The 16,307-nt window shown below is 48.0% G+C and overlaps 1 protein-coding gene across 1 annotated transcript; it reads right to left on the reverse strand.

The window, feature by feature from the left end:
* Positions 1–7,958: 7,958 nt before the first annotated feature.
* Positions 7,959–14,523, reverse strand: LOC100455414 (golgin subfamily A member 6-like protein 9). The gene is given in 9 exon segments (XM_024232300.3): positions 7,959–8,261; positions 8,464–8,578; positions 9,612–9,672; positions 9,939–10,486; positions 10,870–10,957; positions 11,620–11,700; positions 11,887–11,946; positions 12,552–12,671; positions 14,332–14,523. Coding segments are annotated over 9 exon segments (1,290 nt in total). The 5' UTR covers positions 14,416–14,523; the 3' UTR covers positions 7,959–8,128.
* Between the last annotated feature and the right edge of the window lie 1,784 nt (positions 14,524–16,307).

Here is a 16,307-nt window from a genome sequence, read left to right on the forward strand (position 1 = left end):
ATGTGCCCATTTACTCCCAAATATTTCAGTGTTACTTCCAGAACAAGAACATTATTTTATATAACCACAATACAATGATCAAAATCAGGAAACGTAACAGTGATACAATACTATGTAATTCAGTCAGTCCTTGGTCACATTTTGGTCACATTCACAAAATGTGAAAGGTCATGGTTGATTTATTTTGTCCTTCAATTTGGGCTTTAGTAGCCGGGACCACAGGTATGGACCACCATGCCTAGCTAATTTTTAAATTTTTTGTAGACATAATATCTCCTGTGTTACCCAGGCTGGCCGTGAACTCCTGGCCTCAAGTGATCCTCCCCCCTCAGCCTCCCAGAGAGCTAGGGTTACACTAGTGTGTGAGCCACCGCATTCAGCCATGTACTCTTATATCTTAATCTGTTAGCCAACCTTTGGCTACCCCCTCCCCCTTACTCTTCCTCACCTCTAGTAAACACTATTCTAAGCAAATAGATCTTAAAGGAGACCACCCAGAACCTGGTAGACTCCTATATGGCCATTGTCAACAAGATAGTGTGGGACCTCATGGTTGGTCTCATGCCCAGGACCGTCATGCACCTCATGATCAACAACGTGCATGCACTGCCTCATGGGGGCAGGGGGCGACTGTGGCACTGGGGACGGAGGTGGACATGTTGGCCTGGGAGAGATGCCGATCAGCCCTATGGGACCAGGTCCAGGGAGGGAGGCACGGTGAAGACCAGAGCTGTCCCATAGAAATATAACATGGGACTGGGCACAGTGGCCCATCCCTGTAATCCCAGCACTTTGGGAGGCCAAGGCAGGAGGATCGCTTGAGCACAGGAGTTTGAGACCAGCCTGGGCAACATAGTGAGACCTGGTCTGTACATAAAAATTTTAAAAATAGCTGGGCTTGGTGGTGGCACATGCCTGTAGTCCTAGCTACTCAACAGGCTGAAGTTGGAGGATCACTTTGAGCCCAGGAGGTTGAGGCTGCAGTAAGTAGTGATCTCACCCACTGTACTCCAGCCTGGTGACAGAGTGAGATCCTATCTCCAAAAAATTTTTTAAAAACTGAGTAGACAGGTGTCCTGGTGGCATGATAGGTCCTGGGTCCCCTTCCAGATCTGTAACCTTGGACAGGTGACTTTTCCTCTGGACCTCAGTGTCCCCATCTGAGTGAGAAAAGGCGGTGGGGAGGCAGATCTTCGAGTCTAAGTGGTGTAGAAGCTGCGTCTGAAAAGCCATACTCGGGGCTCCAAGCCCAGCGTACAGTCCCAGCAGGGTCCGGCAGGGCAGCCAGGGTGGCACAGGCATTAGGTTGCACCCTCCTTCCCTCTTTGCCCACTCTCAGACCAAAGAATTCATCTTCTCGGAGCTGCTATCCAACCTGTACTCGCATGGGGACCAGGACACGCCGATGGAGCAGTCTACAGAGCAGGTGCAGCGGGGCAATGAGATGCTGTGCATGCACCATGTGCTGACAGAGGTGCTCAGCATCATCAGCGACATCAACACGATCACCATCAGCATGCCCATGGGGGCCCGTGGATGACTCTTGGCTGCAGGTGCAGAGCATCCCGGCTGGATGCAGGTACCAGGGCCGGCCCCCACAGTCCCAAAGTCCCCCAGCCTCCATGACTGAGCCTGGGGACTCTTGGAACGGGCTCCATGCCCAAGCTGGCAGACGTGGGTGCTCTCTGGAGCCGTCAGAGAGGGCAGAGAGCTCGTGGTTTATGGTGTAGGGGCTGGGAGCTTGGAGGGGGTTGTGTGTGGGGCTGGATTCTGAGGCGGCCAGAGGCCTAGGAACATCATCCTGGGCACGCCGTACCTGTCGTTCAGTCTGAGTCATGCTGCCAGGGCAGGTATCCAGCTCCCAGCCTGGGAGTGCCGAGAGCCAAATCAGATTAGGGTGATACTCAGGGTCCCACCTCCTCTATTTGTTGGCAATCCAGTGGTGATCTAGGATAAAAGCCTGAGAGTCCTATACACACGGTCATCCCACAACACACTTCACAGGCCAGGCAGAGACACACAGCCCCCTTTCTTCCCTCCCAGATACCATCATAGCTGCTAGTGTGTGACCGAAGGCAGGGTCCCTGGCCCCCGCTGAAGCACCACTGCCAGCCAGTGGGCTCATGCACCTTGGCCTGTTGCTCCTAGAGGTCACCTATGCTATTCAACCAAGGGGACCACAGTGCCTGCTGGCCCGGCTGAGCTCTGTCCAGTGAGCCTGCCCGCCTCTCCTGCCACAGACTCTCCCTCTTCTGCTTTTCCCTGCAGGAAGGGCCCAGCCTCACCTATGTGCCCTGCAGTCCCCCAACAAGCTGAGGCTCCCCTCTTAGCCTTTTAAGTCTATGGCCAGTGGCATCTGGCTACCTGCCCTCCCTGCCTCCCCCAGGGTCCTTTCAGAGGGTCCTGGGCTTTCTGATGGCCCAAAGGGGCCTCCGGTGCTCACTCCAACCATCCATCCCTTTTAGCTTCATCATCCTGGTTCAAGCAGTGTTCCTTCCCTATCAGGCCTGGTGGCTGTTGCTTGGGGCTCCCCAAGGCGAGGGGTGGCCCTGGGCCAGTGGGTTGGAAGACAGGGTGACCAGAGAAAAGGGAAGCCTGAGGGGGCTGAGCATTGGTCTGAACTGTGGGTACACTGCCTGGATGACATGGAAGAGGCGTGTGTGGGGTGTGGAGGGCTGCTGCAGCCCCCAGGCACTACCTGTGAAGCTCCGGCTTCTCCCTCCATCCTCCTCCCCTTTCCCTTCCAGCCCCTTTTCCAGGAACCTTGCTACACACCCGCACCTGTGCCCTCCCCTCCCTGGCCCTCCCACAGCTGCTGTGTCACGCCCATGCTCTGCACTTGCCTCACCAGCAGTCCGCTCGCTTTTCTCTCTCCTGTTTTCTCTCTGCTTTCTCTCCACTTGCCAGCTGATCGGGTCAGGCAAGTCCATCCTGTCCTGAGAGCCCCAGGCCCCCGTTCGACCTCTAAACAGATCCCTCTTCTCAGAGACCTCCCTTTCCAAGCCTGCCTGAGCGGGTGTTCTGTGACTTGACAGTGGCTCTCCAGCCCCAAAGCCAGCCCCCTTCATCTGTGACTTAGTCTGTTGTAGTGGTGAGCTGACACGTCCAGGTGTGACCATTACTGAAAACTTGTGCCCCTTCTGTGGTATGCCCTGCCTTGTTCTATAATACATGTATGCACCTACACATGGCCGACCGCCTCGCCTCTAGCACTAGGAATAAGTCCCCGTGCTGTCCTTTTGGAGTCTTGTGGTCCAACAAGAGAAAGCTGTCCCCTGACATTGCCCCTCCAAAGTGTGCCACCTCCAGTGAGACTCCCTGTCATGCCCGGCCTGTGGACAGCCAGCCCCCGCCATCCCTCCCACTCTCCACCAAGCATGGGGGTGCTGTGCAGGCAGCCACGTGGCCTGACAGTCTCTACCAGTCCTGCTGTCCCTCGGCTGAGAATCAAACCCATTTCTGGATGACGGAGAATGTGTCCTCTGCTGGCTGTGTTCTCTGTGGAGCTCAGGGGAGGGGAAAGGCCAAGCCATTTCTGGGGTGCTGTTGGGAGCAAGTGAAAAGGCCACATCCTTTCCAAAGGACACCTTTCCTGGAAAGTCCCTGGAGCCTAGCTGGTTTTTATCCTGTGAAGCTGGCTCTGGCCACTAGGGGGAAGGGTCATGATCTCAGCCTGGAGGGAGACTGAGGGGCAGCCGGCAGTCTGGAGGGACAGACAGAAAAGGCCACCCGGTGCAGACAGGAGAGGGAGGCAAGAGGACGGAAGGGAAGACGCCTGGGGTGGATGGAAGTCAGTGCCCTTGGGTGCTGGTATCTGTCTTCCCGGCCACAGCTAGATCAGGCTTCTGAGCCTGTTGGCTGTCAGGGCTGGACTGTGCTCCGTAGGTGCCATGGCAGTCCCCGTGAAATCCACCAGGTGTCACCAGGCAGCATACAGGTAACAGGCCTGGAAGATCCCCAACAGCCCAGCTGGACATGCTCAGACACTCAGGCTCCTCATTCAGTGGGACAAACTCCAGGACCCAGTGAAGGAAACGGGAACACACCAGGCTGAGCAGTATGGCTAAATCCATTTAATGCAAAATGAAAAGCAAAATAAACACGAGTCGCATCACCAAGGGAGCCACGACCCCATCCCCGCCTCCTTCCTCTGTCCTATGCTAGCAATAAATATGTTTCCCAGATGCAAATAATTATTAGATCCTCCTCCCCATATGCCAGATCCAACCTCCACTAGGTACGATACAGGGGCAGCCCTACCCCCCAGAATATACAAAATGTTACACAGATACAATATATACACTGGGGAAGGGGGGGTCACCCCAGCAGCCCGTGCCTTTGCCTAGTCTACTGTTAGCCCCACTGTCCTGCCTCAGCTGCCTCTCTGAATAAGAAGATGGGAGCCCCCCTGAGGGAAAAGTTTCTTTGGCAAGAGTAGAGAGGCCATCAGGCCTACTCCAAACCAACCAACTCCACCAGCCTCTGGCTCCTAAATAACAAGCATTATCATCCAGAAATTTAAGGACTCAGCCCTGGTCAAGGTGGCAAAGGGTCTGTTTCCCCCCATTAGACAGGGGTCTTGTCTTGCTACCCTAATGGTAAAGGGGTGACTGGGAAGGGGTGATAGGGACATGGTGGAGGCGGAGACTCCAGACCCACTTCTCCAGGCTTATGCTGAAAGGGGCCTGCTTTTATTTATTTTTGTTTATATCCCATGACTTTTTTTTTAATCCCATAACGTCTTTTTCATAACTTTTTAAATAACTTTTCATATAACTTTTTCTACTTTTTTTGACACACTTTTCCACATTTTTTATCCCATAACTCTTTCATCCCATAACTTTGTTTTTTCTTTTAATAAACACACTTACATAGTTACAATTTTGTAAAAATAAAAACAGATTATCTCATTATGCCCATTATTTGCACGCTATAGTATTTAATACTATAGTTTTCAAGACACAAAATTTTAAGGCAAAAACAGCACTTTGCAACAATTTAATAATTTATTACATTACAGTAACATCACAGCAGTCAACAATGCCACTTTAGGAAAAAGTCAGTATTTCCATTATACATTCTGTTTGTAAGAATTCATAAATAGGTAAAAGTCATTCTAAGAAAACTTGGCAAATAAAGCTTTGGACTGGAATTGGCATTTCTTTCTCTACTTTTCCTTCACCTGGTTTCTTTCTTTTAAACTACAGTATTCATATTTAAAATGTTTTAACTTATTTCAAAACATTAAGATAGCAGTTACATTTTTTAATAGTTATATTATTTTAAAATGACTAAGATAAAGTTTTAGAGAAATTATATTATGGATAGGGCTGATTTACATTTTCACATTTTCAAAAAACTAGCTTTGCTTTTAGAACTGATTATTTTCATTTTGAGAAAACCTATCAGGTTTAATCAAATACTTTAAAAATAATTATATATTGCAGTCTTTAGATAGGTATTTTGATTCTTCCTACAAAAATTCACATTTATTCAGTTGAACTCACATTTTAAAATTCTGTTTCTGATGAACTCTAACCTTCTAATGTTGCCTTCTAAGCAAATTGAAAGCTGCCTTATACTGAATGAGGAAGAGAACAAATACTTGGCTGAATGAGGTACTGCAAAAGACTGCATGCACTTTGAAGGAAGACTTAAGTTATTGTCACACGATTTCCGTTCTTTTTAGCTTTTTCTTAAACATATGACAAAATACCTACACAAAGAGTGGTATTTCAGTTAATATAGTACATTTATTTTTCAGACTGACATTCACCTTAAATATGCCCGTATGTGATTTAATCCATAGGTACCTGATGAACACATTATTGTCAGATTGGTTACAGATGCTAAACGCTATCTGAAGGTCATTCCTAGTCATTTATACGTGTCAGGGTAAAAGTGAAGTGATTTGAACCATAAAAATACCTTTGAAATAATTTATCAATGTATTAGGTAAACCCAGTTTCAGAATGATAAAGAAAAACTGTTAGACCAAATAATGTGGCTAATTAACAGTGGTACGATTTCTAGCCCGAGGGTTTAAAATGGACTTAAAGTAACTGTCTTTAAACTGAACTCAGAGAATGCAAAAGCAGCAAGTTCAGAAAATAAAAGGCAAGAACAGGACCTTAAGTCCATTTTAAACCCTTGGGCTGGAAATCCTACCACTGTTAATTAGCCACATTATTTGGTCTAACAGTTTTTCTTTATCATTCTGAAACTGAGTTTATCAAATACATTGATAAATTCATACAATTTGGAAGAGTCAGTTGAAGTCACAAGGGCTCAATATTTGCAATCTTTCAGTGAATGCAGGCAATTCTCTTATTCAATCTGTAAAATTGTATTATTGATCTCCTATTAATGTCATATTTATAAATGTATCATGAGGATGCCAAATGCTAAAAATGGAGATGGTCTAGTAACTAGAAATGCCCACCCCAGGGAGCGCAGATACATCTCTCCCTACATCCTAATGATATGATGTATTTTGGAACACAGACATTAGAACTTCATGAAGTTTTAGCTGTTGATTCTTTCCCAAGCATCATCCAGTTATGATATAGGCAACATATGACTGAAATAATTCATTGATCATGCACATTAACATAAATATTACACAAAATATGCCTCTAACTGAAACCAGAAAGTATAAAAACATATTTCACTCTTCGTAAAGAACTTTGTGAGGAAATATAACTCTGCGATTGTATAGACACTTTCCTCATGACACATTCACAAACAGTAGATTGCGCTGCAGTTTGTAAACATTTTAAGTTGCATAAACTTCTTGATTTTCAAATATAGTATAACACTGTCTACTAAAACTCCTTTTTGTTTCAACTAAGTACTCTCACATATATTAGTTTATAATAATGTTTGTTATTATTTTTAAAGTCTTTTCCATTCAAGGAAAAGAAGTAAATTCCTATGTCAGATGCTTGAAGACTAGGTATTAGCCAGAGAGGTCTAGATGGTAAAAATCCATCTTCTAGCTTCAAATAAGCTCCATGAACATAGAGGAATGCCAGGTGTCACACAGCTTTCCTTCACTCGAATTCATTCTTGACTAGAGCCTGTATGCCTGTTCCAGGGACATTTAAACTCTTAAAGGATTTCTTCTGATCTTTACTAAATACATTAAGAAGAATGCCAACCAGTGCCCTTTTGTGTGCTGGGACAGGAAGTCATGTGATTAAAACAGGGAACATGAACTCTGACTTTAAAACGTATTGTAGATATAAATGCTCTAGCTAGAAAAGGTTTCCCACATCCACAGTCATGATGGGAGCCTTTCATTCCTCAGAAATAATCCCTTTTTAGGTCGTCAAAGAAGAGTACAACTGCCACAGCTCATGAGGCAATATCTTCATGAGCCCAGAGCACATACAAATCCTAAGGGAACTACCATAGTACAGTGCTCATTCTTGGCACCGGAACAAATGAAACATATTCTATCCTGCACACACCTGCCAGAACAGGCCACTTTCCTCTTCTGGGGGATTTAAAAAGCTCCCCAAAATGTTATTACTCCCATCCCCAATACACAGAAAAAGGGGGAAAGGCTGTTTCCAGTGCTCCGCCTTTAAGCAACTGTAAATGTCAGTACTCACAGCGGCATATTACAAAGTAATAGACTGCGCACTTGAGGGCAAACCACATACTGACCTAATGAAGAGCTCACTGTGATTAGGATTCGATCAAACATAACAGCAGAACATAAGCAAATTTCGTCTGAATTCCATAATGAATATACATGCTGCACTAACATTAAAAAAGCATGGCAGCCTATCCCAAACCAGCAAGAACAGTTGTGTGCATATAGTGGGTCTTTGTGTGTTTGAACTCCCACCACATAAGGGCAAACTCGATATGTATGCTAACGTCCTATAATTATCAAATTAAAAAAATGCTAAAGGATGGCAGAGTGAACATGAGGGAAAGACCCACTCTCCTTTAACTTTTTACAAATAAATTTAAACTATAATTTAGAAACACAAATAAATTTAAACTATAAATTAGAAACACAAATAAACATAAGTGGCTCTAACATTCAAATAAAGTAAATGAATTGTGTAGGAGATTAACCCCTTAACATATTTTTTTTAAATTTCTTGACCAGCTCTCAGATGATGGTGATGTTTATCTCCCTGTTCTTGGCAGCCCGAAAAGAATGGCATGCAGCCTCTCCTGCTCCTCGTGCCGCCTCTCCTGTACCAACAGCTTCTCCACCCAAGCCTGGGTGCTCCTGGGGAGTCCTGCGTTAGAGGAAGCAGCTGCTGGATCTGCTGCGCAGTGGGGTTCTCATGGGGAGAACCCTCCCTGTCCTCTCCTGGTGCAGCCTCCACGCTATCAGTGAGGCTCACCTCACAAAGATCTTCGGGGTGGGGGTGGGAATCTGAACACAGTGCGAGCCTCCCCTGCTCCTGCCTGCCCACCCCGCCTGAGGGCTCTACTCACCACCCTGCTTGTCTGCACACCCAAGCTCCTGTGAGATTAGGGCTCTTAGAGCGGTACACAGGTACTGGTCTGGCTGCTGCTGCAGACTCGGAGCCTCTTGGCTCTTCAGCTCCACCTGCCGGAAGACCCTGGGCATGAGGGCATGTGGTGGCTGGCTTCCAGATTCCTGGACCATTAATAGGGTAGCGAGGGCACTGTGGGGCACTGTGGCCTGCCCAGGCCCCTGGCCCCTTGCTCCAGGCCTAAGAGACTCTGCCTCCCTTGCCTAGAACCCTATGCCTCCTTCCCCAGCCTCAAATCTCATGTCCATTTTCCCAGCATTTAAACTGTAGGCCACAGACTGGTGGAAAAGCAGGGGGAGCCAATCACCATCTGCTAAGTGTGCTACATGCCTAATGTTTCCACGTATTATCTCATTTAATCCTCAGCACCTCTGCAAGGAAAAGGCTAACTTCCTTTTGAAGTTAAAGAAACAGAGACTTAGAGATGCAAAGTAGTTGAATTATGACCAGTGGAACTGAGGCCGGAATCCAGTTTGAATCTAAGGAGTCTTTTTTGTTTTTTTGTTTTGTTTTGAGACAGTGTCACTCTGTGTCCCAGGCTGGAGTGCAGTGGTGCAATCTCAGCTCACTGCAACCTTCACCTCCTGGGCTCAAGTGATTCTCATGTCTCAGCCTCCTGAGTAGCTGGGATTACAGGCATGCACCACCAGGCCTGGCTAATTATTATTATTTTTTAAATTTTAGTAGAGATGAGCTTTTGCCATTTTGGCCATGCTGGTCTCAAACTCCTGACCTCAAGTGATTGTCCTGCCTCAGCCTCCCAAAGTGCCGGGATTACAGGCGTGAGCCACCACACCCGACACAAAGAGCCTCTTATACCACTGTCTCTTCCTCTGCAATTGGGGGGCTCCATGCCTCTAGCTGGGATGATGATGTCCAGACCTGGGAGGAGCCCAGGGCTACCCACCTCTAAAAGTCAGAGGGCAGGAAGCAAGAAACAGTCATAGGACTGCCCTGGAGGGTGCTGGGGTCACCTGCCCCCAGGCTGCAGCTGCCTCTGACCTGGCACCTCCCCTCCCCAGAGGCTGGTGCCCGCCTCCCAGCCCTTCTTGGATGGGTCGGAGGTTACCGTCTCTTTCAGCTCACCCAGCTTCTTCAGCTCCTTTACTTGCTGCTCCAACTGCAGTGTGCTCTTGTTCTCGTTGTTCTGGACAGAGAGAAGCAATCAGTGGCCACCCACTAAAACTGGAGACCCCAGAACTTGGTGTCTGCCTCCCATGGCACCCGGAAGGGTGGAGACAGGTTAGAAAAATCATCCCCTCTCTCCCACAGCCATCAGAGCGGGGCTCTGACTCACAGGTGCCTTTAGAAGTACCATTTCATGTGAAGGCTACAATGCCCCATTTTACAGGTGGGGAAACAAAGGCCTTGAGGGCTAGGGAAGAGGCAGCCTCCTCAGGTGGGGCAACGCACCAGCTCCTCAAAGCCGCTGTGTGGCTCAGCCCGCTGCTCGTAGAGGGCTTCCCACCCCAGCTCCAGCATCCTCTCCAGCTCCCGCAGCCTCTCCAGCTCCCGCAGAGTCTCCTGCTGCCACAGCCTCTCATCCTGCTCCCGAAGCCTTTCCTGTTCCAGCAGCTCCTCCACCTCATCCAGCAGCCTCTCCCTCTCCAGCTACCTCTCCTGCTCCTCCTGCCGCCTCTCCTGTTCTAACAGCTTCTCCACCTCTTCCAGCAGCCTCTCCTGCCCTGGCAGCTTCTCCTGTTCACACAGCCTCTCCTCCTGTTCACGTAGCCTCTCCTCCTGTTCATGTAGCCTCTCCTCCTGTTCACGTAGCCTCTCCTCCTGTTCACGTAGCCTCTCCTCCTGTCTTCTGTTCAGGAGACTCAACATCTGATTGTTTTCCACCTCGGCCTGGAGCTGTCTTCCCAGACTCTCCAGCTCCTTCCTTAGGTGGTTGGTCTCATCTTGTAGCTGCTCCACCTTAGAGGGCCCTGCTGGCAGCTCTGGGGCCAGGGGTTCAGCTGAGAAAAGAAGCAGAAAATAAGGGCCTCTGGATTCTCAAAAAAAAAAAAAAAAAATTTCCCTTTGGTGCACAGCTCATCCTCTCAGGCTTCCCAAACTTGGCCTCACTGCTAATGATTCCTGGCACCCAGATGGTAGCCAATCTTCCAAGTCACTTTCACATAGAGAGCACTGTGGGTGGCTGACAATGGGCCCTCCTCCCTCTTTACTGATGGGGACACTGAGGCTCATGGAGATGACAAGACTTGCCATCTCCTGGCACAGACTTCTTTCCCTCTGCCTCAAAGCCCTTCCATCCACCCACCTCCCTGGGGCATTCTAAGTCACCCCCACAGCCCTCTGATGCCAGTCCTGCTCCCAGGTCACATCAGCCCCATCTTACCCTTCTGGTTTTTGAGTTTGAACAAGCTCCTCCCAAGCTTCTCTACCCGATGTATCTCATGCTTCTTCTCTTCCTTCAATGTGTGAACCTGCCCAAAGCACGGGGGGAAAGGGCTCTGGAGAGAGGGGCTGTTGAACCTCTAGAGACAGAGTTTGAGAAAGGCCCACCCCGATTCTGCCAGCTTGTGATTTAGAAAGGTGCATTCATTCAACAAACATTTACTGAGCACGTAGAAGCCAGGTAGAGTTCTTCATAGCAGAGACATAAGACAGCAAAGCAGAGATGGGAGCCCTTGGCCCTGAGGTTTTCATTCCAGGGGCCTTTAAATCTCAGACTTTCACAGCTAACGGAGACCTTTGATACTCTCTACCTCCTCCAGAAACACGAGCATAAAGAGGAGAGATGGCTTGTCCAGACTCAAAAAGCAAATTAGGGACTGAGGCAGGGCAGAAATTCAGGCCCCTGACAACCAGTCAGGCTAGTGCTTCCTTGAGAGGTGACAACCCCAGGGCATGTGTGGCAAGGATAAGAGCAGGGGTGTCAGGAGAAGAGAGAGTCAGCAAAAAGGGCAGTGCAGAAGAGCCATGCTGCATGTTCTGTGCTCTGGGGTCCCTCCAGGTGAGACCTGGGTGCCCCAGCTCCCCATTTGCCCTTGGCATCAGGGGCCCCTAGCCCCTTTCTTCAGGGCCCCAAGGGGAAACGAGTCCAGGATTGACAGGCTGGAATCAGGGGACCCCACTGGACTCTTACCAGTGAATTGATGTTTTCACTGAGTTAACTGATTATTGTGGAGCTTGAGTGCAGGGCTACTGCTAGTTCTTGGTACTGGCTCTGAGGTGCATGTAGAGAAGAGGAGTTGGAGGAAGATTGTGGGGAGGGGTAGAGAGAACAATCATTAGGGCTGGTGGCGGGGGTGTGGGCTGTCTCAGCTGGCAGAGGGGTAACAAGCCCCTGCTGTGGGAGGAGGTTGGAGGGCTGGCCTGCAGGGTCACTGCACCTCGGCCCAGGGCCTCTTACCTCCAGATCCTTCAGGGTAGCAGATGATGCAGGGCCCTCCCCGTAGATACCTGTTGCTCACTGCAAGAGATGAGAGTGCACATGGAGAAGTTCTGTCCCCCCTCACTGTCTAAGCCCTCTGACTTCCTTTCTTCCCCATCAACTGGCAAAAGCTTCTTTTCTGCCTATCTTGGACCCTTTGTCCCATAACTCCTTTGTGCCAACTTCTCTCATGGTTCTTATCTCCCCACCATCCCACCTGGGGCCCTTTCAGTGACTCTAAAGGGACAGCCTGATGACAAGTGGCTCTTCTCATTGGTCTGGCTTCCCCCTTGAGACTGGGGATGAGGAAAATCAAACAGCAATGACCATTTCCTGGGTGTCCTGGGTGTTTGCAGCAGGCCATGTACTAAGGATTCACATAAAAGCAACAATAATGAATCTCATTTAAACTTCACAAATGGAAGTCAAAAAATACCACCTCTATTATACAGATGTGAAAAGAGAGACCCAAATACCTCAAGCAACTTGCCCTAAATCATATCCTAATCAATCCCTAATCAATCCTCAGCAGATGGAGAGGCAGGATTCAAGCCCAGAATTCTTAACCAGTACCCAACAGTCCATCTACAATCTACTGCCCCTAGAGTCCCCTGTCCCCAGGAGCCTGGCCAGCCAAGACTCACATCCTCAGGTGAGTGGTAACCACCAGAAGTGGCTGTGTCAGGGCTACTGCCATTGATTTTCTTTTTCCTGTTAGCTCCTGCTGGAATGCCAGAGCTCTTCCTCTGCTGATATTCTTTTAGCTGTGGGGAAAAAAGAGCAGTAACACTCATGAGAACAATCAGCCCCTATAGCCACATCCTCCTTTACAGTTTTGACAAAATACTCTTATACACCATCTGATTTAATGCCACCAACAACTGTACAAGGTGTTGTCACAATCACTTAGTGACGAGAGGGATTGATATCATGGATAGAAAAAAAAAGAAAGAAAGAAAAAGACAATACTGGAACTTGAACTCAGTCCTCTGACTCCAAGCTCTGGGGTTTTGCCATGAATCAGCAGCTGCCAGGGACCAGAACCAGGGGCAGAGGAAGAAAAGTAAACATTAAGCAGGCAGGGACTGTAGGCAGTGTGGTTTAGAGTCACACATCCTCACACATCTGTTAGTGTGGAGAAGTGCACCAGTACCTCTCACACTTTCATATCAATGTGTCCTCATGGCAGAAGGCAGCTTTTCTGTTAAATCTGGGAATTTATCAGAAAGAGGACAACCCAAGCCTCATTTCAGAGAGAAGTCTGGTATACACTTGGAAACCTATGTGTCTGTCATCTCTAAGTACATTAATGTTTTTTCTCAAGAGACTCAGGGGAAAATGATGCTTCAGAAAGATGTCCCACATTTATCCTGTGGCACTCAAAGTACCCCAGGTTGAGATGACATGAGGAAGATTCAAGCTGTCAAGTTCAGTTTCCCAAGATCTATTCCACAGAAGATGGGTAAATCTCACTTCAGAGACCACTGACTGAAGGGCAGTCTGGTCCCAGAAGTGTGGAGAACTCAGAAAAAAATGTTAAAGTCTCTCTGGAAAGTAGAAGCCTGGGAGAAAACCAAACCAAACCCATTCTCCCATTGCCACCCAGAGATACTGTCAACGTTTTGAGCTCACAGGGGAAGTGTAGGCTTTTCCCACTGTCAATTAGACATTGTTAAGGGAGTAAGGCAGCCTGAAACCTCTTGCTCCTAGGTCCCATAGTCCCCACTCCCCTTCCAGCTGGAAATTTGTGCTGCAACCAGAGGAACCAGAAATGGGGTGAGAAAACTTAGGGGACTGGGTTGTAAGATCAAAGGCCGGTCTTGCAGCAGTAATGACAGTTCCTAGGGGGACTGTGAAATCACTACATTCCACTCCTCTCAGGGGAGGGGACCACATCAGCGCGATGCCTGAGTCACCGCTCCATGATGGGGGAGGGAAACACAGGGTTTTCACCCAGATCCTCAGAGACACCAGCCCAAGAAGCCCAGGGAGGTCAAGCTTCGGGCAGCAGGAGGGGAGGGCAGAGTCTGCAATAGGGAGCCCCAGGAGTCACCAGCCCAAAGTAACCCAGGGATGACTGGTGAGGATGTGGCCTGGGGCTCGGGGACCCAGGTCCTGGGAGACACAAGCCCAAAGAGCCCAGGGAGGTTGGGCTTGGGGCAGCAGGAGGTGAGGGCCGAGTATGGAGCAGGGAGCCCCAGGAGTCACCCACCCAAAGTCACCCTGGGGTGACTGGCAAGGGCAGGGACTGGGCTGCTTGCTGAAGGGGTGGGGCTGACAAGACTTTGGTCGGGGGAGCCCAGAGGCACTGGAGTTGGGGGGCCCAGTCTGATATGCCTCAGGAGTGGTATGGACTCTGGCACCAGTCTTGTCATCAGAGGGGATCTGTGGCTGGGTTGGGGGCCATGACCTGGTGTATTTTACCTTTTTCTTGGCTGCGGCCAATTTGCCCTGTTGTGTTTTTTCTGACATCGCAGGGTGGGAAGGGAGGCGGGGTTGGGGCCACATCAGCGAAATCCCAGTGAGCACTGCTGAATGCCTCCAGTCACCTACCAGGCAGCTGTGCGACTGAGCCAGAAGAGGTGTAACCAGGGCCCCACTAGAATGCAGAACAGGGGCGTGGCCTTAATGCTCCAAGCCCATTGGTCAGTGAGAAAGATGAAAGGGAAAGGAGGCGTGGCCAAGCAGCAGCATGTCCAGAGGGACCCGTGGCATCATAAGGAAAGCTGCCCGTGCAACCGCTGTCCTCTCCCACTCTGAAAGAGGGGAGGGGCCGCCCACTCTGGGAGAGGGGAGGGGCTGGCTTTTGCTTTAAAAGCTTTAAAACTGTAAAAAAAAAACTTTAAAAAATATATGTGTGTATGCTTTATATATATGTGTGTCTGTGTGTGTGTATCTATGTGTTCCTCCAGCTTCTTATCCAGCTTCTATGCAAAGTCTATGATTTTGGCCTATATTTTTCATCTTCAAATGGAGCACAAGAATTACCAGTATTACCTTAACTGAGATATAGATCCTATAAAAATGGAAAATACATAGCATGCTTGATGATTAATGAAGCTGACTATAGTATCCAACATTCCAATAAGACAAAATAATCACAATGATTTCTCTTTTTTGGAAAAATGTTTGTCTTATTCTCATACATTATTGTTAAGATTTGTTTTAAAAACAAGAAACATGTCTAATATCTTTAAAAACACAAAGCTTTTGGGCCGGGTGCAGTGGCTCACACATGTAATGCCATCACTTTGGGAGGCCAAGGTGGGTGGATCGCCTGAGGTCAGGAGTTCGAGACCAGCCTGGCCAACATGAAGAAACCCTGTCTCTACTAAAAATACAAAAACTAGCCAGGCGTGGTGGTGGGTGCCTGTAATCCTAGCTATTTGGGAGGCTGAGGCAGAAGAATCACTTGAACCCAGGAGACGGAGGTTGCAGTGAGCCAAGCTTATGCCACTGCACTCCAGCCTGGGTGACAGAGCAAGACTCCATCTCAAAAGAAATACAATAAAATAAAATATAAAATAAGTAAGAACACAAAGCTTTCAATTTAATAAGCACTTAAAGCTCTTTACTGGTTTAAAACAAATACAAGGCCCATTTTTCTAGAATCACCTGGCCTCTCTAAGCCTTGCAAATGAAACTGAATTTCTCACTTGATACCTGGCTATGACTTGCAATCATGAAAACCAAGAATTGTGTTATGTCACTGTGTATTGCTTGTTACCTGAAATCCACACTAGGCTGGGATCAAGGGTTGAATCTTTCATGATTTTCTCCATAACCTGTGTGCTTCTTATCCCAGACCAAACTAAGCTTTTTTCTAGAGTTCTACAATTTACAGTTAATAGACAAGAGTGGTTCTCTAAATGTAGTCTATGGACTAGCAGCACCAGCAGCACCTGAGACCTTTTTATAAGTGCAAATTCTCAGGCCTCACCCTGGACCTGGTGAATGAGAAACTCTGGACTAGGGTTCAGCAATGTGTGCTGCAGTAATCCCTCCAGGTGTTCAAGAACCTCTGGCATACAGCAGGTAGTAAAATGTGTTTCCTTCTGTAGGTCCAAAGCCAGGGTTACCGTATGTTCTGCCTTGTTATGAAACAATGACATGCAATTAAAAGACATGAATCTCCTTCCTACTCACACCCTCCATCCAATGTGTTTTATTTTTATGAGTTCAATAAGAAAACAAGTGGCAATCAGAGATTTAGTGTAAAAAGTATGTTTACAAGTGTCCGTTCTCATCCAGCCTGATCTCCTACAAAACCATTTACATCCTCTTACATCTCAAGTTTTAAAAAAGTATCTTCACAATGTAAGACTCAGGCACACTAGCAGTTCTATAACAAAACACCAAGTAGATCAGAATGTCCAACCTTACTAGAGAAGAAAAGTGGA

This window comes from Pongo abelii, chromosome 16 (genome assembly GCF_028885655.2).
Source record: "Pongo abelii isolate AG06213 chromosome 16, NHGRI_mPonAbe1-v2.0_pri, whole genome shotgun sequence".
Lineage (NCBI taxonomy): Eukaryota > Metazoa > Chordata > Mammalia > Primates > Hominidae > Pongo > Pongo abelii.